This window comes from Pleurodeles waltl, chromosome 5 (assembly GCF_031143425.1).
Source record: "Pleurodeles waltl isolate 20211129_DDA chromosome 5, aPleWal1.hap1.20221129, whole genome shotgun sequence".
Taxonomy (NCBI): domain Eukaryota; kingdom Metazoa; phylum Chordata; class Amphibia; order Caudata; family Salamandridae; genus Pleurodeles; species Pleurodeles waltl.
Genome location: NC_090444.1, coordinates 1775216718 through 1775241733, shown reverse-complemented (window position 1 = coordinate 1775241733; position 25016 = coordinate 1775216718). Strand labels below are relative to the sequence as shown.

Here is a 25016-nt window from a genome sequence, read left to right as displayed (position 1 = left end):
AAATTTGTGGCATGGTGTACCAACAAATCTGTTGATCCCCTTTTTGCACCTCTGTCTGAGGTTCTATTGTTCATCCTCTCTCTTGACCAGCAGGGCTCTGCTTTGGGCACCTTTAACGGATACCTGTCTGCCATCTCTGCCTTCCTCAGACTGCCAGATCAACCATCCTTGTTCAAATCTCCCATCGTTAGGAGGTTTCTTAAGGGACTCACTCACATGTTCCCACCTATCCCATTCATAATGCTGCAGTGAGATGTGAACCTGATACGTACAGTACATACCTTATGTGTGCAACTTTTGAGTCACTACATAATTGTCCCTTGCGGCTCCTCACACTGAAAACTGCTTTCCTTACTGCCATCACCGCTACTTGCAGAGTGAGTGAGCTCCAAGCTCTTTCTTCGAAGCTACAATTTCTATCTGTCCATCCTGACAAAGTGGTGCTTCATAGCAGGGCCTCTTTCCTCCCTAAAGTGATCATGCCCTTTCATGTAGGCCAATTCCTCACTTTGCCTACTTTTTACGCACCCTCACATCCTTAAGATGAAGAGGAGAGATTCCACTGTCTGGATCCAAAAAGAGTGTTGGTGTTCTACCTCAATCATACAAAAGATTTCTGGGTGGATGATCATCTCTTTGTAGGCTATATGGGTGTGAAGACAGGACAGGCAGTGCAGAAGCAGCCCTTCTCCCGATGGGTTGTCCCCTGCATCAAGATGTGCCACGCTTTGGCAAAGAAGCAACCCCCTGTGGCTTTGCCTGCTCATTCCACCAGAGCAACTGCTGCAACCACAGCGTTGGCACGGGGAGTTCCGGTCCTGGACATTTGCCAGGCAGCAACGTGGGTGTCTCTGTACACGTTCACAGAGCATTACAGCCTAGACAGTCAGGTCCACGGAGACGGCTACTTTGCTGTTCGGTCCTGCAAGACTTTTTAGTTTGATCTTGGTTCACGCCCACCGCTGAGGATGGTATTGCTTGGGTATCTATTCTAAGGTAAGGAATCTGCAACTAGAAGTCTCTATCAGATGAGCAAGTTAGTTACCTTCAGTAACGAATTATCTGGTAGAGACATATTCTAGTTGCAGATTCCTTACCGACCCACCCAACCTACCCACTCTGCGAACTGATTTCTAGGGACAGGGACACCCTTTTCAGGGACCTAGTTCTGGCACACCAATATCAGTGTTCTTCATGGCTCTGCGCTAATGGCGTGGAAAGTCGTGAAAAGAAACTGATGTCAGTGCCCCGGGATTTCACCTATATAAGTCCTGCAACGTCATACCGGCAAACACAATGCCAATGGCGCACGCAGAGTCGACCGATGCCGCGCAAGAGTACTGTTCGAAGAAAAGTCTCCGGATCCAGTCTGACACCTGGAGGAAATTCTAAGGTAAGCAGTCTGCAACTAGAATATGTCTCTACCAGATAATTTGTTACAGAAGGTAAGTAACTTGTTCTTTAAGTATTATGAGGCATGGTCAAACTTTGTCAAATGAAACAGTATACTTACAATATCGTTCTGTAATCTATAAGCAAGTTATATCTTCTTTGGGAGGCACAGATATACTATATTGCCATGAGTGTATCACTACCACTGTGCACCTTTGCAAGTCTGCTGTATTGTCTAGAGCAGTGTTTCCCCGACCGTTTGACTTCTGTGGACCCCACTTTATTGTTACTCCAACATGGGGACCCTCACTGAATCATTATTGGAATCCGGGGACCCCACACCGAGTCATTACTGGAAGCCAAGACCCAGGCCAAAGCATTGTCGATGATTTAAACCGCAAAACAATACACAAAAAATACAGAAACAAGCACTCCATCAAACACATACACAAATGATAACACATTTTATTTAATTTGAAAACAAAATAAAATAAAAATAATAGTAAGGTTGTATCTTTTCTAAATTCACTTGAAGCCACTATACTATACAGTATAATATACTGTATTCTGTGTGACTTACCCGCACTGCTCGCACAAATCATTTTGAGGATACTAATATAATTTTTAGCCACCAATTTCAATTTTCTTGACAGTGACAGTAAGTTTCACAATGTTTAAATTGTACATTTAGCCACTTTACTTATAGCCACTTTATTAATCTGTTAGTATTAGTTAATTTTCTAAGCTGCCATGGACTCCCAGGGGTCACCAGACCACAAGTTGGCAACCACTGGTCTAGAGTGTATTTCCATGTCTCTTTGACTACATGGTGTGGGCATATGGAGCAGGCTGTAAGTTAAGAGGCCAAACTTCTAGTGTCATTTTACTTATTTAACACACAGATTTGTTGGGATCATTTCTAGCTTGACACATTCTCACCCTTTTTTTCTCTTTGTTTGCACTCAGAGTGCTTACTAGGACCATTAAAAGGTATTTTTGAGTGAACAACCAATGCAGCAGCAGTGAGTGTGTGTAAGGTATTTCAATAAATTAGCGAGAAAAGCATCTGGGGCCCAATGTACTATGATACAATTTGTGACCAATATACAAAAATTGGTCACAAATTGTGCACCGAATTTTTGTGATCCCTCTCTGACTTTGTGATGCTGCCCGTGTATTAAATAAGTTTCACTGCAAAATGTTCAGTCGAAGGCCTACCTGATTGATGGATAGTAATTGGGGAGGTCACTAGCCACGTTGCTCTGTAGTACTACAAACAAAGGGAATGAGCAGCAGGCCCTATCCCTGTGTTTGCATTCCCATAAAGATTTCTCTTTTCAAAGCATCCTTTGCTCCTTAAAGGAATAGACTGCTTTTTTCTTTTCTTTTGATTATGTTTTCAGTTTGAGGCCATTTCGAGTAGAATATGTAGTGTTCCCTTAGGCTAGTGCCTGGTTACCCCCACGTCTGCATAACACGGTTCACAAAGGGGAAGGTGTTTCAGGGGGCACCCTCCTCCTTTGCAACTCACTTACTACTTCCTTTCAGGTGTCGATAACTGATCAATATTTTTACGACTGACAACTAGGAGAGGACACCTCTTTCCAGCCCCCTCCTAGTTGTGATTCCGAATGGACTGCAAAACTCATTTTGCAAGATGGAAAGGCTTTTGTACATAGCACTTTTACGTTTGCAAACCCTATTTTACACATCTTAAATACAAAAGTGTTTCACACAGGGATCTCCAACCTTTTCTGCAGTGAGAGCGACTTTTCATCAGTCAAAATGATTGTGAACTACTAAAGGCCAAGCAACTTGCACATTGTTCCTAGAGACCCCCCACACCCAGCTTCACTTACTTTAAGCCTAATTTCTACGGTGCCAGTACTCTGGATTGAACACAATAGTGCCCTGGAAACAATGATATGTATGACTTTGGATTTGTGTTGTCACCAAACTTTATAGTATGGAGAGAGAGGAGTGAGTTTGCAATGAAAGTAGTACTGGTTTGAACACAATGGAAGCTGACGAGATAGAAATCTTTTATTTACTGAAATGTCTACATGAAACTCATTTCATCTCTGCTGTGAATGTTTAAGAGTCAACTCCTTGTTTAGTATATCATTCGCAGTTGCATCAACCTTGCCTTGAATGGTCTGGCTTATCTTTCTTGATTCATCTTATATTTACAGCGTGGAAAAAAGAGAAAGAAAATTCTTTCAAGGCAAGTACAACTCTGAATTATATAATTTAAAAAAATGCTCTGAAGTTGAATAGGACGTTCACTCCTAAGCATGCACAGTGGAGGAAAAAAAGAAGTTTCATGTGGGCATTTCAATAAATAAAAACGTTTCATCTCATCAGCTTCCAGTGAATTACAAACAGGAGTACTCTAATTTCAAACTCACTCCTCTCTCTCGCCTTATAGGGCAAGAATTCCCACTCGCCAGAAATAGGCACATATCAGTTTACACTTCTAGCATGGTTTAAAATAAGCTGCATCAAGACAGAAGTCAGCCTGCTCAGTACAGCCTAAGTGTGCTTTTCAACTGGGCCTGGTAACAATGATTAAATGAACTCACAGGTTCGCATTTTTTTAAAACTAAAGTACCTGTCATTTTTCTGACAGCGTACCTCTCAAGTTGGAAATTATAGTGGCCCCGGGCCTTTTCCTGATTGTTCTCTTGAGCCTGTTTCATCACCTGTACAGCATGTAAACCAGAAAACCCAGGCCTCACAAGAACGTATCCACTGTCAAGGCTGCCGCTTCGGCCTACTGGCCACACCGGTTGTGTGGGATGAAATCTTGGTGCTGGGCTGCAGAAGGCAGGGGGTGCGATTCCCGTGGATAGTCTGACACTGCTCACGCCAGAGTCAGACTCTCGCCAGTGATGTCACCGGCTTCTGTTAGCCCCGCCCCAGCCAAGCCCAATTGAGTCAATCAGAGCAGCTGGTTTATTTGATGATGGGCAAAAGTTACAAAGAGGCCTGAAATTTAACAAAATAATAAAAAAATTGGCTCTGCAGTGGTAAAAGGAGAAACCAGGCCGTGAGCTTCTCACGGGGTGTCAGTGAGATACCAGTAGCTCGACCGGTTGGAGACCCTTGGTTGACCCCTTCACTTTAATCCTAATGTTTTTGTGCAAATGGTTTTATGGTGGCCATTTCTATTTTAATTGCCACTAATTCTTAATTTTTACACTACGTTACATGTTTTTCTTGCTTTTCCTCTTGCTTACCCCTCCCTAGCGTAGTGGTGGCTGGTCAGCTTTCAAAGTGGTGGGGTATAAATAAATTATCCTAATTAGAGCAAGTGAGCAGGCAAGCCCAAACTCAGGGGATTTTACGGCACTTCCCACCTATTTAAACCCAGGGTCAACTGCATTTTACAGTACAATTTTGACATAAATTGTAAAAGTTCATATTTTCTGAAAGGGCCCCAGTGAAATATTCCAGTACATTGGTGGTGTGCTAGGCACATATCTTGCAGGCTGGGACTCACTCTCCCATAAAAGCTTTGAAACATGGTGGTAAAATAGTGGATTTTAAAAGTAATATCTCCTCAATGTTGGCTAAAATGGTATCTGTATTATAGGCATGTAAGAAACTCTGGTTAGGAAAGGTCCATCTGGCCTATCATATGTAGCTCTGTAGAGATTGTTATAGCAGTCTTGCCAGCATCATGTATTAAAAAAAATCTAAATAAAAATGCATATGTATTGTAAAGAAATGTCTCCCTGTTGCAGTTACCCCCCACTTTTTGCCTGATACTGATGCTGACTTGACTGAGAAGTGTGCTGGGACCCTGCTAACCAGGCCCCAGCACCAGTGTTCTTTCACCTAAAATGTACCATTGTCTCCACAATTGGCACTACCCTGGCACCCAGGTAAGTCCCTTGTAACTGGTACCCCTGGTACCAAGGGCCTGATGCCAGGGAAGGTCTCTAAGGGCTGCAGCATGTCTTATGCCACCCTAGGGACCCCTCACTCAGCACAGACACACTGTTTGCCAGCTTGTGTGTGCTGGTGGGGAGAAAATGACTAAGTTGACATGGCACTCCCCTCAGGGTGCCATGCCAACCTCACACTGCCTATGGCATAGGTAAGTCACCCCTCTAACAGGCCTTACAGCCCTAAGGCAGGGTGCACTATACCACAGGTGAGGGCATAGGTGCATGAGCACTATGCCCCTACAGTGTCTAAGCAAAACCTTAGACATTGTAAGTGCAGGGTAGCCATAAGAGTATATGGTCTGGGAGTCTGTCAAAAACGAACTCCACAGTTCCATAATGGCTACACTGAATACTGGGAAGTTTGGTATCAAACTTCTCAGAATAATAAACCCACACTGATGCCAGTGTTGGATTTATTAAAAAATGTACACAGAGTGCATCTTAGAGATGCCCCCTGTATTTTACCCAATTGTTCAGTGCAGGACTGACTGGTCTCTGCCAGCCTGCTGCTGAGAGACGAGTTTCTGACCCCATGTGGTGAGGGCCTTTGTGCTCTCTGAGGACAGAAACAAAAGCCTGCTCTGGGTGGAGGTGCTTCACACCTCCCCCCTGCAGGAACTGTAACACCTAGCATTGAGCCTCAAAGGCTCAGGCTTCGTGTTACAATGCCCCAGGGCACTCCAGCTAGTGGAGATGCCCACCCCCTGGACACAGCCCCCACTTTTGGCGGCAAGTCCAGGAGAGATAATGAGAACAACAAGGAGGAGTCACTGGCCAGTCAGGACAGCCCCTAAGGCAACCTGAGCTGAAGTGACTCTGACTTTTAGGAATCCTCCATCTTGCAGATGGAGGATTCCCCCAATAGGGATAGGAATGTGACCCCCTCCCCTTGGGAGGAGGCACAAAGAGGGTGTACCCACCCTCAGGGCTAGTAGCCATTGGCTACTAAGCCCCCAGACCTAAACACGCCCTTAAGTTTAGTATTTAAGGGCTCCCCAGAACCAAGGAACTCAGATTCATGCAACCTAAGAAGAAGAGGACTGCTGAGCTGAAAAACCCTGCAGAGAAGACGGAGACACCAACTGCCTTGGCCCCAGCTCTACCGGCCTGTCTCCCCCCTTCGGAAGAAAACTGCCCCAGCGACGCTTTCCCCAGGATCAGCGACCTTTGAATCCTCAGAGGACTGCCCTGCTCAAAAAGGACCAAGAAACTCCAGAGAACAGCGGCCCTGTTCACCCAAGACTGCAACTTTGTTTCCAAAGGAGCAACTTAAAGACAACAGCGTTTCCCGCCAGAAGCGTGAGACTTGCAACCCTGCACCCGGCGACCCCGACTCGACTGGTGGAGGAACAACACTTCAGGGAGGACCCTCCGGCGACTCCGAGACTGTGAGTAACCAAAGTTGTCCCCCCTGAGCCCCCACAGCGAAGCGTGCAGAGGGAATCCCGAGGCTCCCCCTGACCGCGACTTCTCAGATCCCGACGCCTAGAAAAGACCCTGCACCCGCAGCCCCCAGGACCTGAAGGATCGGAACTCCAGTGCAGGAGTGACCCCCAGGAGGCCCTCTCCCTTGCCCAGGTGGTGGCTAACCCGAGGAGCCCCCCCTTGCCTGCCTGCATCGCTGAAGAGACCCCTTGGTCTCCGATTGATTCCTATTACAAACCCGATGTGTGTTTGCACACTGCACCCGGCCACCCCCGTGCTGCTGAGGGTGTACTTCCTGTGCTAACTTGTGTCCCCCCCCGGTGCCCTACAAAACCCCCCCTGGTCTGCCCTCCGAAGACGCGGGTACTTACCTGCTGGCAGACAGGGACCGGGGCACCCCCTTCTCCATTGAAGCCTATGTGTTTTGGGCACCACTTTGACCTCTGCACCTGACCGGCCCTGAGCTGCTGGTGTGGTAACTTTGGGGTTGCTCTGAACCCCCAACGGTGGGCTACCTTGGACCCAAACTTGAACCCCGTAGGTGGGAACTAATAATAACTTACCTCCCCTAGGAACTGTGAAAATTGCACTGTCTAGTTTTAAAATAGCTATATGTGTTTTATTTGAAAAGTATATATGCTATTGTGATTATTCAAAGTTCCTAAAGTACTTACCTGCAATACCTTTCATGCAAAGTATTACATGTAGAATTTGAACCTGTGGTTCTTAAAATAAACTAAGAAAAGATATTTTTCTATACAAAAACCTATTGGCCTGGAATTGTCTCTGAGTGTGTGTTCCTCATTTATTGCCTGTGTGTATGTACAACAAATGCTTAACACTACTCCTTTGATAAGCCTACTGCTCGACCACACTACCACAAAATAGAGCATTAGTATTATCTCTTTTTGCCACTATCTTACCTCTAAGGGGAACCCTTGGACTCTGTGCATACTATTCCTTACTTTGAATTAGTGCATACAGAGCCAACTTCCTACATGTATGTTCACATACATGAAGATGGTTTCAGTCAAGCCTCTCCCATCCATTGGTCTATTGTACTGCTTTTCATATTTCGCTTCTGTCCACTAGATTATACAGAACTGTCAGTGGATAAACTCACATCTTCCCATTGGCTGTCTTGCTTGGTGAGTGATGGATCATTGCATGCTCAGTGGCGCACAGATGCCAAAAAGGAATGCACGTCAGTGCCAAAGCAGGCGTGACTGGGTTACTTTGCAAGGTCTACAAAAAAGTGAACAAAAACAGTGCACGTTTGCCAGGGCCAGACCAACTGGCTTTGCCTGTATTTGTCCAAATACTATTTAATGTCTTTGTTAACTTAATGTGCCCATCCTTCCCCAACACAAAGATGTTCAGTCGTATTTTGTAAGTGAGACTCGACTTGGAATGGACAGGGTCATCCAGATCTAAAAGCCCTTTGCTGCCTCAGTAGAAATGCTGCAGGACGGTATTCAAGCAGAAGCCATAGACAGCAGAGCTAATCATAGAGCAGTGGTACTGCTTAAATATGCAGAAATGTGAGGCCCAGACAGCAGAGATTACACCAGCCTCACATGCTTAGGGCCCAGGCAGAAGTTAATGAAATAACCTACATAGCACTCCTCCCTCTCGAGAGCCAAAATGATCAGTCTCTCCAAAACCAGGTTGAAAGAAAGCACATTAATTTCACTATGAAATACAAAATTGGCAAGTTGTGTGAATAACCTTAATTCTGCCTAAGAGAGGTTCGAAATTTTCAGGAAAAACACAGTGTTTTGCCAATTTTAGTGAATGCATCCTTTGTCTCCAAATTCCGCCTTCCCATTCTCGCCAAGTATTCCCATGCGCCTCTGGCACACATGGGTGGAGTTCGCCTTTCATGACCATTTATTATCATCATATCGTGTGTTAGAGATTACAATACAATAATGCCAGGGATCTCCAGCATGTCAGAACTGGCCAAAGAATAGGTTAAAGATCATTTGCCTTTGTACAGGTTAAAGGTCATTTGCTTTTGTACCACAGTTTGCCCAAGATGGCCTCCATCTCAGGTAGAGTGCGCCGGTGCCCAGTGTAACACCGGCGGTCCGGCGTAATGTCAGAGCTGCCCAGCCTGTCACTTTAAATGCCTACAATATATCACTGGTGGGGCATTATAATATACGCATTTATTATTATTCGTTATTTAACAGCAATAATGTTTTGATCAGAAACGTTAAAAACAGTGTAAGTGAATAGGTAACACGCGTGTGATAGATATTTACATAGATAGGCAAGTAGCAGTTACTTTTGGAGAAATTGCGCCTCTTTATGTTTAGCCAGCATGTCATTTCCAGTGCCCATAAAACATACCGTGGATGACGTCACATGGTGTCAGGTATAGTCAGAATGTCGCCTGGAGCGCACACAATATGTCACCGATGCGCCCCGTTAGGCCCACATTGAAACACATATACACGTACATACACTCAGTCACACACGTTCACATGCATATAAACTCGCGTGTGCTCAGTTGGACGTGTTTACTCACAGAGATATGTCGTCTAGACTGACCGTCTCCCTCCCCGCTCCTTATTGGCTGGACAGCCGCGGTGGCCGTGGCTCTTGGACCTCGCTGGGCTCTCAGAAGTCCCAGCTCGCCTCATCCACAATCTCTGGCATCAACAGCAGGAGAAGGGAAGAGGGCGCTGTGTAACCCGGAAGAGGGCGCTGTCTAACCCGGACTAGTCAGCGGTGCTCGGCCTCTCCGTCCTTTAGATTGCAGGCTGCAACATTTCTCCTGTCCCCCAGGCCACGGGGAGACCAAACGTCGGGCACGGAGTGGGCTAGTCATCACATCTGGGAGTTTAGAGTTGTGGCCTGAGGCTGAAACATCGGGGTTTTATGATTAGAAATATGTAGGCATACAGTTATGGCCCTGCAGGTTGGAGACTTGTCCTCTAAATCCATATTTTCCAAGAGGAAAACAGAAAACCGAGCCTTGCATTCCGCCAGTGCACTAAACTTAAGGCCATAACTTTGTAGCGTGTATGTGGGGTAGGAGGGCTACACCTTATCTGCACACCGGCACAAAGAGATGCTCTGCTTTGGGTCTGAAATGCTCTTGGGACGTGGCTTGCGGGAATGTCAGACAGACCACTGGGTTTAGGTAATCAATGCAATACGTTGCTGCATCGGAAAAATAGTAGTGCAGAGCCCTAACGCCCATACAGTGGAACCATTACTTCCCTAGCGCGCACCCTAGCCAAATCTCTAACTGAAACCTTTCTGTAATGTTCATCTTAATCCCTGCCCTCTCTTTATTGTTCAAACCTTTTGTTTTTAGCTGTAAGTCATTTGAACAAATTGGTTCAAATTAGTCTTTGATTACGAGTGGTAGTATTTATTTGACACCCATTCGAGTGACTTTACAAGATTAGGAAGATGTTTTATGAAAAAACACAAAAAATATAGTTTTGAAACTTCTCTTATTGCCTGAGCCTGGAGGAAAGGATTGCATTTGCTGCAGTGTGTGAGCTCTGCACGTGCAGGTTTGGAGGGGGCAGGGTAGAAACAGTTGTACATCAAAAATGAATGCAGATAGGAAAAATGTACAGGCCAAAGTTGTGGAACTCGTGGTTCCATACTCTTTGGAGCATTGTTACTCTAGCATAGAGTGGACAACTGTTGCAGTAAATTGGCATACTTGTGCACCCTGCGATTACTTCGTGAGACTCGTGTCTGGGATAGAGCACTCCATCAAGGTGTCAAGTAAGGCATTATTGGGAGGAAAATATGCTAGATTAGGTCAGCACCATTCCCCAGTGTTGGGTAAGGTAGCAGGTCAGTGAGGAAAATGCATATGGCTTTGTATGACAGGGCTTTCCCTTGCTAAATATTCCCACTGAAATAAACTGGGCCTTGCCCAACACGCATGTGTTACGTTCTTAGTACAAATGTTTACCTTGGCAAGACTATTCAATGTTCCAAGGGAGTGGTTGCGCTGATGGGAGGGACTGATTTGTTTACAAGGCGCACAGAGAACCAGGGCTACCCAAACTGTTGTACCCAGCCCGATAATAGAGCACTGCTTTGTTTTCCTACACTCTCTCTGCACTTGTGAGGGCTTGTAGATCAGTGGCCAGAGGTCCACCTATGTCGCACATACATGCAGCACAGGGCAGCGGGGAGGCTTGCTTTAAAAACATGGGTTTGACTATGTAGTTTACTACAAGCAGGACTATAACTTCACAAACCAGTGGCAAGCAAAACCTTACTAACACGAAGGCTACATTTTTTTAAACAATGTAAATCTACTCTGGTGGATTTTCATTGGCATTTGAATTAAGGGTATAATTGCTTTTCAATTAGCAGAAATGATCCTAGTAGTCCTAAGGAGCTGCGACAGTTACCACTTTCCAGCATTACTCAGAGTCCCAAGGCCTTTCGCAAGCGTGGATGTAGGTGGCATGCTTTTGCACATGTAAATTCATAACAAATTGATTTTCCTTGCTCTCACCCCATAGCACCGCTAGTTTTGTAGTTCATCACTCACAGCCCTTGTCAGGAATAATTATCCACGTTTGGCGCGTGTCTTGAAATACTTTGTGAACACACAGTTTCGCAGATTTGTGGGTGCTTTCCAAATTCCAGTGGCAACCGCGCCTCGGAGCATCCCCGCAGTGCTGTGATTAAACATCAGAGTAAATTAGTTTATGAGTCTTAATTTACGTTTTGTCAATTCCAAATGTGAATATACATATATAAATCATGCCATTTGCTCGGTTTTGAAAGGCCCGAGGGAGAAAGGACACCCCTTTGCACAGCAGAGCTCTTAAGACATAGCCCTCAGGGTTAACATATTTAAAACTAATACAGCTAATTATAATTTTAATGATTCTAAATCCACCCTACCTGGCATAATAATTTCCTTTTGATAAGAAAGTTAGCATTATCCTTAAAGTTCTCCACCACATACTTTTTGCAACTTCTACTTTAAACAGTGATTGATTGTGAAGACACTTCTAAAGTGCACAGCTACCCAAGAGAGCGCCCCCGCACTACACAGTGTAGTCAAAGAGAGCATTAGGAGATGACAGTTACTGTGAGAAGAGCCAAGTATTGAGTGTTTTCTTAAATAATGCTTCATGGTTTATCTGCCAGATTGTTCCAAACAACCGGACCCAGAAAAGAGGAATCACGTCCTCCATCTTTAGCCAGGCGAACTCTTGGAATTATGGCCAGATGGTTGCTGGGGGAGGTGAGACTCTTATCGGGCTATAGTAGGCAATCCTAGCAGATAAATAACCAGGTCCTGAATGATGGAGCTTTCTGTTCATTAAAAGATAGGACCTGAAAAGAATCATTTTTTGCATGGGAAGCCAGTGCAGAATATGCAAGCGCATAGTAATGTGTTCTCGTCTAGGAAGACCGAGAACCAGCCTAGAAGTCGCGTTCTGAACAGTCTGGAGTCTTCTCAGCAGGTAGTTTGGCAGGTCTGTATATAGTGCATTGGCATAGTCAAATCTGGACATAACCAAGGCCAATACCATTGTGATCCTAGTTGGAATTGAAAGGAAATGCAACAATTTTTTGCTATGCATAAGATGCCAAAACACACACATACCACGAAGATAATTTGGTTATTGAAGGATATTTTATCATCAAATTTTATCCCCAGGTTCTTTATGGGGGCTACTTGGATTTCCGATGGAGATACACCTGCAGGCCAGTGGACATCCAAATTGAGAGCAAAATTGTTTCCAAAACTGAGCACCTCCGTCTTTTCAGTGTTACACTTAAATTTGCTATAGGTCATCCACTGAAAAACTGCTGAGAGACAGGGTTGAATAGCATCCTGTTCAAGGGGAAACCCTTCACCGAAGGGGAAAAATCTGGGTGTAATCCGCATAAGAAAAAAAGCTTCACCCCTTAGCCAGGGGTATATATAGATATTAAACATTGTGGGGCTAAGAGCTGATCCCTAGGGAACTCCTTCTGAGACCCTTTGGCTTGCAGAGGAGTAAGGAGGTAACCATACTTCTTGGCTCCTGTCTTCAAGAAAGGGCTTCAGGCATTGTCCCAGATGCCAATCTCCAGAAAGCACGTATGTAGCCTGGCACCTGGAACTGTGTCGAATACTGCAGACAGGTCCAACAATGCTAGGACTACCCTACTGCCTGCATCAGTGGTACTTTTAATCAGTTCAGAGACCTCCAGCAAGGCAGTCTCAGTACTGTAAGCCTGATAGGCTCAAATGAAATAGCCTGTTGACTTCTAAGTAGTTGGAGAGCTGACGTTTCTCAATTTTTTCTGCTAACTTAGAAGGCGCAGAAAGAAGGGAGGTAGGCCTATAATTGCCTGGAAAATCAGGATCCGCGCTTGGCTTTTTTTGATAAGAGGGACCATTTTAGCCCTCCTGCAACATAAGGGCACCATAGCATTGGCTAACACGTTCAGGATGGGGTTGATAACATCACCTCCCAGAGCTATGATAGAAGGGGGGCACGGATCATCAGGGTAACTAGATTTAAGATTTAGTGAAATAGCACATCTAGAGTCTTCCAGTGAGATTGTGTTAAACTCAGGCAGGCCACATGAAGTGGAAGTGACATCCTGAATCAGACTACCATCATCCACTTCTGAGCTCAAGGCTGCGGAAAGACTATTCTGGATTTCCTAAGTTTTATTGCGAAAATATGCGGCAAGTTGCTCGCACCACTTGGCTGATGGGGCGTTTCTTCTATGGCACGCCACAGTATCGGCAAAGTCCTTTACAATCTTAAATACTTCTCTTGGTCTTTTCACTGCCCTTTCTATCTGTCCTTCGTAGTACTCTCTCTTTGTGGAGTTTATCAAGGTCACGTATTTCTTCAAGGCTTTTTTATATAGTTCTTTATATTCTAAACTGTAATTTTTCCTCCATGCCATTTCCGTTTTTTTTTTTTTACACATCTTTTTCTCTTGTTTAAGGGCCTCACAAAACCAGGGTTTTGAGTTATTTTTCCTGCTGGGCGCCTGATTAGGGAGAGGGGCATGTTTCTCCACTGAGATACGCAACCAGCAGTCAAACTCCTGCATAACAGAATCAATGGGACCCAAAAGAGTTGTTTTCCAAGCCAGACTGCAAATTATCATATGTGATTTTAGAGAAAGGTCGAGTATGGTGGGGAGTAACACACAGGGCCGGCTTTAGCGCTGGTGGCGCCCTGCGCGACAGTCTGTTTTGGCGCTCCGCTCCCCCTGACCACCTCCTCGGATTCACTCATTAAAACCCCACAAAAGTGCTTCTCATCGTTCCATAGCACCCCTTTCACATATACATTCATCTGTTTTGAAGCGCTTGTAATGGCTGGCTTTACCAATACACTCCGCTATCCACATAAAATATAATTCTGTTCTTTGCAGCAGGCATATTAACACTCTACGCTACTTTATGGTGAGTCAAAGCTGCTGCTAGACAAAACAACATCTCTCTTCCTAGTAGGAGCATTAATCACAAGAGGTATCTTGACATTTTAATTGCTTCCTGAAGGCTGGACGCACAAGGAACTTTCCAGCAGGTACTTTAAAATCACAAGTTTCGTAACTTATTGCTAAACACAGCTCCCCCATGAGGTCAGCACCCCCAACCCAGGTCAGCACCCGGTGCGGTCGCACCACCCTAAAGCCGGCCCTGGTAGCACAGTTACCTAGATTACCCAGACGAGAGATAGTCCAGTTAAACTGGACCTGATAATGATCCATCAATATTAAGGGAATAGGGTCCGGTAGGGACAATCTCAAGTTGGAAAACACTAGTTCAGTTATGTGTCGCCCTCCAGGAGTTGCCTTCGCAACTCATTGAGAAAGCCCTAATGAGGAAATAATGTCCTTCAAACTGCTGATGTCTTTGTCGGACGTGAGGTCCCAGTGAATCTTAAAATCTCAGAGAATGATACAATGGGTGTAACGCAGTAGGACTTGTGAGCCAAATTCATTAAGCGAATTCAGGAAGGGCACCATTGGTCCTGGAGGTCTACAGACTAAGAGACCCCCTATCGACTGTGTAGCATTCAACGAAAAACAAAATTCCTGCCTTCTGCTTATAAAATGTCAGTGGCTGGAGAAGAGGAACAAGAACAGTCTTCCTTGAATATAATATCTATGCCTCTGCCCCTTTCTGCGGCCCGGTCTAAGTTCTGCATTGTGTACCCAGCTGGAATAGCCAGATCAACCACAGGTGTAGACGAGCCATTAATTGTCCCCCATGATTTTTCACAGAGGTTGTTCTCTATTAGTTTACAACTGCTTAACGCCTGAAAAAAGAAAAACAAGGGGCAATTACATCTCAGTATATGCTTTAGTTCACAAACTTTTATTGAAGTACATTCAGATAATCCTCATTCAGGACTAATAGTCAAAGCTCTCCTATTAACCATGCTTATCCCTAAGATTATTAAATGATATTGTAATAAATGTACCAATTTGGGAAAGATTCAGGTAAAAAAATTGGAAATGCTGGAATGTCCAGTCGATATGGCTTTCGACAGTTTAGTGATTACGTTCTCCATACTCATGGAAAGACACATTTCTCCAGTTACATCTGATGGCACGCTGAAATGTTTCATATTACAATGTCTGCCTGACTGATCACCCTCCTGTATCCAGGAAAAAATCAGTTCCTTCCATTGTATTCTTCTCAAAGAAATCGATGTTGTTTTATCAGCCGTCTGTCTTTAATGTTTACCATTTTTGCAGCTGTATGTGCTCTGTATTTCTTTATTTTCCCCTCAAATACACTCATCAGTGTCAGTAAATTAAAATCCCTGTGCACTTCCACCCTTAATTATTCTACTTGGAAGATAGAGTAAATAATGATTGTCTTGTACATTAGTTGATTTTATACTTTCATAATTTGTTTTACACTCATATCAACGACCCTCTACACTCAAAGTGTATAACTACTTCTGAGACCCACAACAGTAGCCTAATAGATTTAGCATGGTTTACAAAAAATTCGCCTATCATTGTGTGTGACTTTTGAGATTGAAACATTAACAAAAAACATATTTTAATGTTTTTTTCTGAAAAATGTTTTCTAGATAACACAATTTCCATTTCATTTATACATACTGTGATGGATGCATCTTACATTTGTTTTTTTTGCCTTTGGAGATGTACTATGAAGTCTGTGTGTATTTAGTAGATGTCTTTTTGATTTAGTAAGAGTTCCCCATCACGGCTCACAATTTTGGACCATAATCAACAAATTGAAATTTATTTGTGTTTATCATTGGCTGAATACTGCAAATAATCTCATACCCACTGTGTGTTAATTTGTGCTTCTGAGTGTTTTACAAGCCTCCATCCTTGATTTCTGAGGCATTTGAAGAGGGTTGAAAATGGCCTCATTAATATTATAAAGCAGGAGTTTTTGCGACCTACAACTATCCCTTTTTAGATGTAACTTATTTAGTACATCAGTCACAAGGCAAAATGCAAAACAGTTGATGCGCTATTTCTTCATTTTGGCGAGCAAACTGACCTTTTTATATTTGGACAAAATTCCTAGATACTCTGCAGAAATAGTCAGGGTAGTTTTCAAAGTCCACCGTTTGTTTCTTGTTTTGGCACAGGAGGAATAGGTCAAAAAGGAAAGTTTTACATTGTTTCCCAGTGTGTGTCCTTGGTCAGTACATTTTTCTTTTTCTTCTACACTAGGTCATCGAGTTCTTGAAATACCGATTCTTTACTGGTCACAACTTGTATGTGTTTTTTTTTGCCTTTTACACCAGAAGGGTCTTTGCATAATGCCCCAAAAGACCCAGGCTTGTCAGCATGCCTTCCATCCACTACTAGAAATCCGTGAGTGGCTTTCAAAGTCCAAACTCACTGTTAAAATTTGAGAAAACCACAAACAATGATATGAACTGTACATGTTCCGTTTTAGCGCAGTCCAAAGTCCGGAAGACTTTTGTTGACTCCGGGCTTGTTCGTCCTTCATTACTGCCTTTAACCTTATCTCATAGTGTTGTACCTCTCGCTCAAATACTTCGGTTTGACCCGTGTTCACCAGAAGACTGAAGATTCTTTTGTGATCAGAAAGATTCTGAAACCAAATGGTAAGGACCACAAAAAGGACGCGACTCCATCTGTATCTAGAGACAGTGTACTTCAAAGGCTTCTTCATCATGTAAGGTGTCATTCTCCAATGACCCAACTTTGGTTATTCTTCTATAAACCAGCAATTACCAGGAGGAAGATGGATTTTTATAACTAACACCAATACCAAAAGTCTTATATATCCATTCAAAAAGAGGCTTAAGTACTACTGGCTTTTAGAGTAACTTCTAGTGTAGCTGGTAGTGGTCATGGTGGTTAGGAGAGAGCATAGGTTGTCTTAAGCAAACCTAGTCCTTAAAGGGGCTGCTACTCATGTAATGAGCCTTGTGTGGGGGAAGGGGTCTAGTTATGCTACTCTGTCCATGATGCACCGTTTGTTATGATACACAATGTGATTTCACCAAAAAGCAAAGTTTATGGCCTAATATGCCAAGTCTCTCATTCTGTCTTTTGTTAGAATCATAAAGTAAAGCTAAGCACTCAGATCCACTCTATGTCTGGCTTGACAATAAACCTAGGCAGGTAGAAAAAATGAAAATACTTTCATGACCATTGCCAGGAGGTGCCCTTTTCATTATTCTCATTGTTTCTGGTAATTCTATGGTGGCAATCGAACTCCTTAAGCAGGGCATTACAGACTTGGACTCAATTTACAAAAGCTGTTGTAATTAAGTTAGACTGAGTCTACTCCCTGGTTATGCTGAATGCATGCTTTCATGTGACCTCTCACCTGAAAAACTACTGACTTCATTACAAAAATTAAAGTGCCTAAGATATGCTCTGGAATGCCACAACGGCTGTATTAGGAGGAGAGTTAACCTCCCCTACTTCAGCTTACAAGAAATGGGCCAAAGACAAGAGATTAAAACTGGAATACCAGATGTTAGCTCTAGAATCACAATTTAAAACAGATGGCCATCTGGGGAAAGCAGATCACCTCCCTGCCTGCAGTTGAAAGTGGTTCAAACTTGCAACCACATCAAAGATGCATGTGATAAGAGCGGTGACTTGCGCACTACAACATAAGGCACAGTCTGTGCTACAGCAGGCCAGGAACAGGTAAGAGAGCCCAAAATGCATACCCGGAGAGCTATGTTCCTTCAGAAATATCCCCCAATCACTTATAGAATTAGACTCCCGGATAATTTATCCACAGGTTAAAGCAGCAATTCAGGGGATGCCACGTAAAAAAATCTCCAGGTCCAGATTTGTTCTCCATTGCCTCCAAAGATAGCTTAGCAGAACCACTTGCAAATGTATTTAACTGTTTTGGAACCTCTGGGATAGTGAGGGAATCTACTAAAGCCAGACCGAAACCCTAAATTATGTAGTTATTACTGCTCAGCCATGACATAATCATTTTATTGACTCCTTATCTCCAGGCTCCATTTATTCAAGCTATTTCATGGTATCATTATTCCAATATGGCCTTATAAAAACATAACAGACTATCAACAACACCGGGCCAGTGGAGAGTGTAACAAACAAAGCAACAGCAAATAAAAACCCAACGGTCTTTCGCTTGTTTGATGCAGAGAAGGCATTTGATAGAGCTGATTGGCGGTGTATATTTCAGTTTATTTTCCAAAATAGCTTTAGGCTTGTGATGATCTTCTTCATTATGTCCAATTTTTGGCATTCTGTGACAAATGTTACGATTGATGGGGAAATGTCACGAGGGAACCTTTAATACAAAATAATATATGATGATAAATCCATAAAAGTTCTCACAAACAGAAGTGGAACATACAACATCATTTTATTTGTGGACAACATCTTTTGTGTCGTAGTGTACTCTGCTAGCTCCATACCTGTTGTTGTTGAAGATCCAGAGAATTATTCCAGAATCTCTGAGTTTAAAGTAAACTACTCTACGTGCCACAGAATGGAAGCCACTGACCCAGACCACGTGTGACGCCCGAATGTAGATGGGGCTTTGAATGTACCACTGTTGTAATTGTTATCTGGGGGTAAACTTACAGAGTACTCATGATGTTCTCACATGTAACGTCCAGTTTCTGCGTCAGGTGCTTTTTAAGGACCTGTCTGAGTGGGGATGGCTTGGGTTGTTATGGTTCAGTAAAATCAGCAATGTAAAAACATATTTTCTCCCATCCTCCTCAACCTAGCCAAGGCACTTCCTCCTAAGTTCACCAAGCTAGACCTGAAAAATATACAGAAGCGTCTGGTTGGGGATGCAGATTACCTAGACTGACTAAAGAGACCTCATTCAGAAGGCCTTCCGAGAAGGGGTTGAGTTTCAAAGGTATCCTCCATGACATAAATGTAGCACAAATGTGCCCGTCATTGGATGACTGGGAGTGGACAAGCCGAAACAGTGGAAAAGGAATATTCCTTAGTATAATTGGACTTCCCCTGACACACAGACCCGAGTTAGGAGTGTCTTGTTTTTCACAGGGGAACACCTGCAAACTCCTAACCCAGTAATACCTGACCTCGGCAAGACATAGAGCCATATTTGAAAAGGGTTTTACTTGTGCCTCCAGGAGCAGCCTCACTTCTCATCCTCATAAAAGACCTAATGGGTAGATTGGCCCATTGGGTTCTCTTACAGTATCTCGCTACTCCACACCCCCACTCCCACTCTCTACTCTTGGAGAGGTTCACTGAGGCACAATGTTGGAATCCAGAATCTCCACCCCCTATCCGGGTATGGTAGTCCAAATTCTGGAACGTTTATGCCATGGAAAAACTAATGGCCCTAATTGCCGATGAGATGTCCTGCATGGGGAAGATTTAGCAACTATTTAAAACCTATGTGAGAAGTCACTTGTGAGGGTGAAGAATGCCACACCACTTTCCTCACTTGAAAAGAAGGCGGTGCATGCACAGAATGTCAGGCTCATCTGATGAAAGTGAAAAGATGGTAGATTTGGTGGGAGAACTATAAAATGATACCTGCCTTGTATTGGTTACCCGTGGCTGCCAGAGGTTCAGATTTCTATGTGTGACATTTTCAAACTTTCAGTGTAATTTTGAGTGACATTTCAACAATATGTGTGACACTTTCTCAATGGCAAAATCAAGGAAAGCAGACGAGGGAAACATATAAATATCAGAAATAAAACCCATTTGAGCAATGAGAAACTCTAAGTTAACTTCTGCAAAGCACCAGAAATGGAAAGGCAATAACCTAGTGCCCTTCACCGACTGAGCCCCCTGGCTCCCCTCTGCAATCAATAATGCAGAGGAACATCCCACGAGATGCTCCAGGCCGAGTCTCCAACAGGATGTGAGGGAGGCCCCAACATAGATTCCAGGCTGCCTATATGTGAGAAATGAGACGGTGAGTGTGACAGTGATCGCGGCAAGCGCGCCTGTGTTTGCCCAACCAATGAAAGGAGCCGCACAGTTTCATAATTAGTTACAATTGCTGTCGGTCCTGACGACACCCAAGTTAGACAGCCGCCGCACAGCAGTTTGATTGACAAGAGCATTACAAACAAGTTTGTTATCAACTCATTTATAAATCGGACTGTAGTCATTGTGGAAAATAAATAAAGCAGTCTGAAAAACATTCATAATTTAACTACAGTCAGCTCTGCGTGACTTGCAGACTCACTCGACTGCCGCCGGCTACATGAGCAGTAAGCACGGCTGCATTGTAAAGCGGGGAGTCGGAGGCACTCATTTAGGTCACAGCTAGGCAGCTGTAATTTATTCGTTGTCCATCCAGCGCGCCGCCAGTGGCACTATAACCAGGCTAATTGCGCAGCCACAGTCTAGTCAGCAGCCACGGCCCCCACCTTGTGCCCCTCAAGAAGAGTGTCTGTCAGGCTGAGCAAAGGTCAGCCTGACATACACTCTTCATTTTCAGATCAGGCAGCCATGAGCTAGCATGTGCGATTTGCACAGGCTCCTGGCTGCCCGAGCTGAACTTTGCTGGGCTGAAGAGGTCACAGCTCCTATGGGCGTGACCTTCTCAGCTCAGAAAAGGTGCTTTGAGTCCCTCCCCCTAGGTGACGAGGGGAAGTGTCACCCATTGACTCCGACATGGGCGCTTCAGGTTTAAGCCCTGAAGCACCAAGGGTGAGTGTCAATCAGTGACACCTCGTCACAGAGTGGGGTGGGGTCAGAAGTCTCACTGACCCCATCCCTCTCTGTGACGAAGTTAGGACTGCTGCCTCCCCTCATCGGCTGATGAAGGCAGCAGTCCCAACCCTCCTGGGACCTCGGAGGCAGAGCTGAAGGTAAGAGTGTGTGTTTTTTCAAATGAATGTTTGGGGCGTGCGTGTATGTTTGCAATATTTGATAATGAGTGCTACGAATGGATGTGTGTGCACACATGTGTGTGTGAATGAATAAATAAATGAATGAATGAGTGAGTGTGAGTGTGCATCGCCCCCCTCCCTCCTAAATTTACTGGCCGCCACTGCTAGTCAGTAACTAGTAGTCGCACCCCTGCTCCCCACAACCCAAAAAACTCGAGTTAGTTGGTGCGCTAGTAACACAGCTGAAAAGCTGAGCAGAAACAGACTGTGTGACTCAGAGTACAGGGGCGCAGGCAGCTAGTAATGAAACCTGTTAGCTGCAAAGGTAGCACCTCTTCATATTGCTGACCTGACTCTCAGCACATTTACTTCGAGGGAAGTGACGAGCCAGCACCACAGCAACCACGGGTGTGCGAGGAGCGAGCTCTGCAATGCCACGATTGTGTTCCGCTGCGAGCCAGTAAGCTCACAACGAGGCCAGTGCAGCAAACTTTATAAGAGAAACTGTGCAGCGGGCTGCCTGCTAATCGCTCCACAGGAGACAGGAGCTGCATCCGCCTTTTAATTCACATGATGTGCATCCAGCTCTGGGTAGCCTTTGGGAGCACTGACTCCAACCTGTCCTCCTGACGCCAATTTTATCGCTGCGTAATGTCCTTAGTCAAATTTACATTGTAGCACCACTCTCTACGCAGCTGAGCTCTACCAGCTGAGCCCCACCAGCTGAGCCCCATGCCTACCAGGAGCAGCACTCACCTCGCCCTGCCGCTGCAGCTCGTATGGTGCTTTATTATAGCAGTGCTCCCGGCTTGACACCTGAGGAGGCGCTATAATGCGTGACATTGCATTTCAGTGCAGAGATGCGGACTACCGCACTGAAATGCGTTAGTCTAACACCTAATGCATTGTACTTGGCAGGGCTGGTTACCCTAGTCCCAGTGATGGGAGTCTTGTCCAGTAGAAAAAGCAACAAGTTGGACATTATTTGCCAAATATCAAACCAAAACTAATATTCACAGAGATGAATACTGCCTTTCTCAGGCCTGCACAGTTATGTCCTATTTGATAAGAATGAAAACTTCATAAATAAACGACACAAACGATTAAAGTGCCTTTATCGGCATATGCTAGAGTGTACTCCTATATAGATATTTCGGTCTTCCAAGGCTAATACAATTAATAAAACATTATACCATATCCAATTCTCTACAAGGTCAGAAAATAAAATCAAACACTGAAAACACAATTCCTGTGTAACTAGGGAATGAGTGGCTGGTAAGGGTTAGAATATCTCAGGTAGTACACACAAGCAGACATACAGGGGGCCAGCTGCTGCAGGGGCAAAGCTCAGTTGCAGCTAAGAAAGAACAACCAATGGGGCAGGAGGCAGGTGAGGGTGTGGAGCAGGGATGTAGCAAGCATTGTAATATTGATGGAGCAAATTACATATGATAGTCTGGAGGCGGTGGACTGTGGGTGCCCCCCATGCCTGGCAGTCATGCTCAGAAGGAGCAGGGACAGATGTAACGACAAACAGCATATGTTTATGCACATATGGACAAAACATGTTAGGACTGAATGGTTAATTTAAAGATGGTAGCTCATTACTAGCGACATTAAGCTAATAGAACAATATCACTTAGCGTGGGGTGCAAATTCCCATAAATCTTTTTTGTGGGAATGGACTGCAGATAGAAGCACACCACATAAAATGGCCGGCTCTACTGGAGGAAATCCAGCTCTCCTTAAAATCTCCAGTGTCACTACAGCAAATCTTGAGGTAGGTCAACAAATATATAGCACACTGTGGCATAGTTAAGGCAAACTAGTGGGGTGTGCTTTCCTTTCCAAAGCTGGGAGAAAGAAAAGGGGGACAGTATTCGGCAACAGTATGCTCGCCTCTCTGTGTGCGTCATAATTGTGGATTCTGTAGGACTCAGCCTCCTGTGAGAGTGAAAGGCCTACTTTCCATGATAAAATGTGTACAAACGGTACACCCATCTGTCAACTCAATTCGATCTCCTTGAGGTGTATCTAATTTCTTGCATCACCACACTCAAAATAGCATTAACTCATCTACAAATATTACTACCTTGAATTGCGTTTGTACGGAGTGGAGCTGCAGTCACACACCAAAAGAGAGGGTGGGGAAGAAAGAGAAAAGGTGACAGAGATGAGGAACAGGGGTGGTGCGTAGATAGGAGCGCCAGTGCGTTGCCCCTCTGCATGTGAGCCATCGCGTATATATTTTTTACAGTTAAAGTGAATGATATTATCATCATGGCCATCGCAGTGAAAGGTGAAACTAAATGCGCATGTCAGTTTGGCCTTTTTGTTTTCCACGGCCAACCTGACATGCGTACTTCAGCTCTTTTCAGTCTACGCTATACAGGTGAGCTGAGGGAACACAGACTCAGCCTCCTGGTATGAGCGCTGTGTCTGCCTGCCCTATCCAGTCTGGGTGCTGCTGCCATGCTGATCACTAACACAAACAGCATGAAAGCAGCATCAGGACTGGTTTAGTTGCCAGGGACCAATATTACACACCGCTGCTGAGCCTGCACTTTGATACAAACTCAAAAGGCCTGCATCGCATCACGACACTTCAGTACTTAAGCGACTGTCGCGGTTGGACCACAGCGTCTCAAATACATACTGAGACGTTAGGAGGCTTTATTAACCTTCTTGCTTTCTCAGATATGCTTGAAAGTGCACCTTTTGCCCACTCTTTTTCAAACTTTTTCTCTGGGGTAGAACTCCCTCTCCCCTCCCCCCCGAAATCGCTCTTATGCCACTTGGGCTCGAGTACCGCACTCGTTTTCCAGATTTTTACACCCCACCACTTACAAACGTCACCAGCCGCCACTGATGAGGAGTAGGAATAGTATATATACTGTGAGTGTAATTTTACCAGCGCTTTCTCTGAGCTGCTGTTCTGCACTAGGAGCAGGTAGGTTGCAGGTGTCTCTGTAAGGTCAGCACTTCCCTTAGGAAAGCCAACTGGTTTGGTTCATAATGCATATTTCGTCTAATATATATGACGATACAGCAACTGTGAGCCAGGTCAGCATGACTGCTACCCTGTTTCTTCCCTCTTTCACATCACCTCCATTAATCAGGAGCTCTCGGCTTCACATCCAAATTGGAACCCTGACTCCTCTGACTGTCCCTCAGACGAACCCACCCTACCCTTGGCTACTCCCAGTGAGCCCTTGGAGCCTCACCCCACGTCCTCAAAAAAGTCCTCAAACAGACCTTCAGAGGTATAATATCATAAAAAGCCATCAGCTGGTTTATACACAACGCTAGTAGCCAATGGAGACCCTCGGACACACATAGCCAGCCCACAGAAACCTTCATCCCACTGTCAACTGGCCTCCAGGCACTTCCAGGAAGGGCCAAAGCTCCTCCCTTCGGCACCCGTAGTGTGCCGTCATTGGCTTCTAATTCATCTTTGGTTCTCCCTCAGACTCGACCAGCAGGCCCTCAGAGATTCAGGGTCCTTCACACTCTATAGGTTGGCCCTTAAACATTAGAGGCCTTCAACCTGCCTTCAGCTACTCCAGCTGTCCATCAATAATCCTCATTCCCATCCTCAGAAGGCCTCAGATTCTGACAGCAGCTTAACCATGCTGACCGAGTGCCTTTTGAGGCCTTAAGGCAGACTTCAAAGCAGTGCTTAATTTGTGCTTATTGTTTCCGGTGCTGAGGGCCGGGGCTTATTCTTCTGTCTCGAGCATTTGCTGCGAGTAAAAGACACTTATGGGAAAGACGGAGGAAGGGAAAAACGAAAAAGAACCCCAAAGGGAAAACGTACAAAGCTGCAGGATAAATTGAAGGGGCGGGGAGTGGCTGTAAATGTATTAAAGAGGCCCGGGATGGCTTCGGGATTACGACTCCTCAGTATTCAGTGTTCCCAAATTTGCAG

General features: G+C 44.7%; 1 protein-coding gene across 3 annotated transcripts in view; it reads left to right on the top strand.

Annotated features, from left to right (window-relative positions):
- BABAM2 (BRISC and BRCA1 A complex member 2) overlaps positions 1-25016 on the top strand; it is a 795977-nt gene that overhangs the window by 701755 nt on the left and 69206 nt on the right. For 2 of the 3 annotated variants that reach the window (XM_069236219.1, XM_069236218.1), the window contains exon 12: positions 3585-3616. The exons of the other annotated variant lie outside the window; for it this stretch is intronic. In XM_069236219.1, coding sequence (XP_069092320.1) covers positions 3585-3616 — 32 coding nt within the window. The remainder of the gene's footprint in view (positions 1-3584; positions 3617-25016) is intronic. 3 annotated transcript variants of the gene reach the window in all.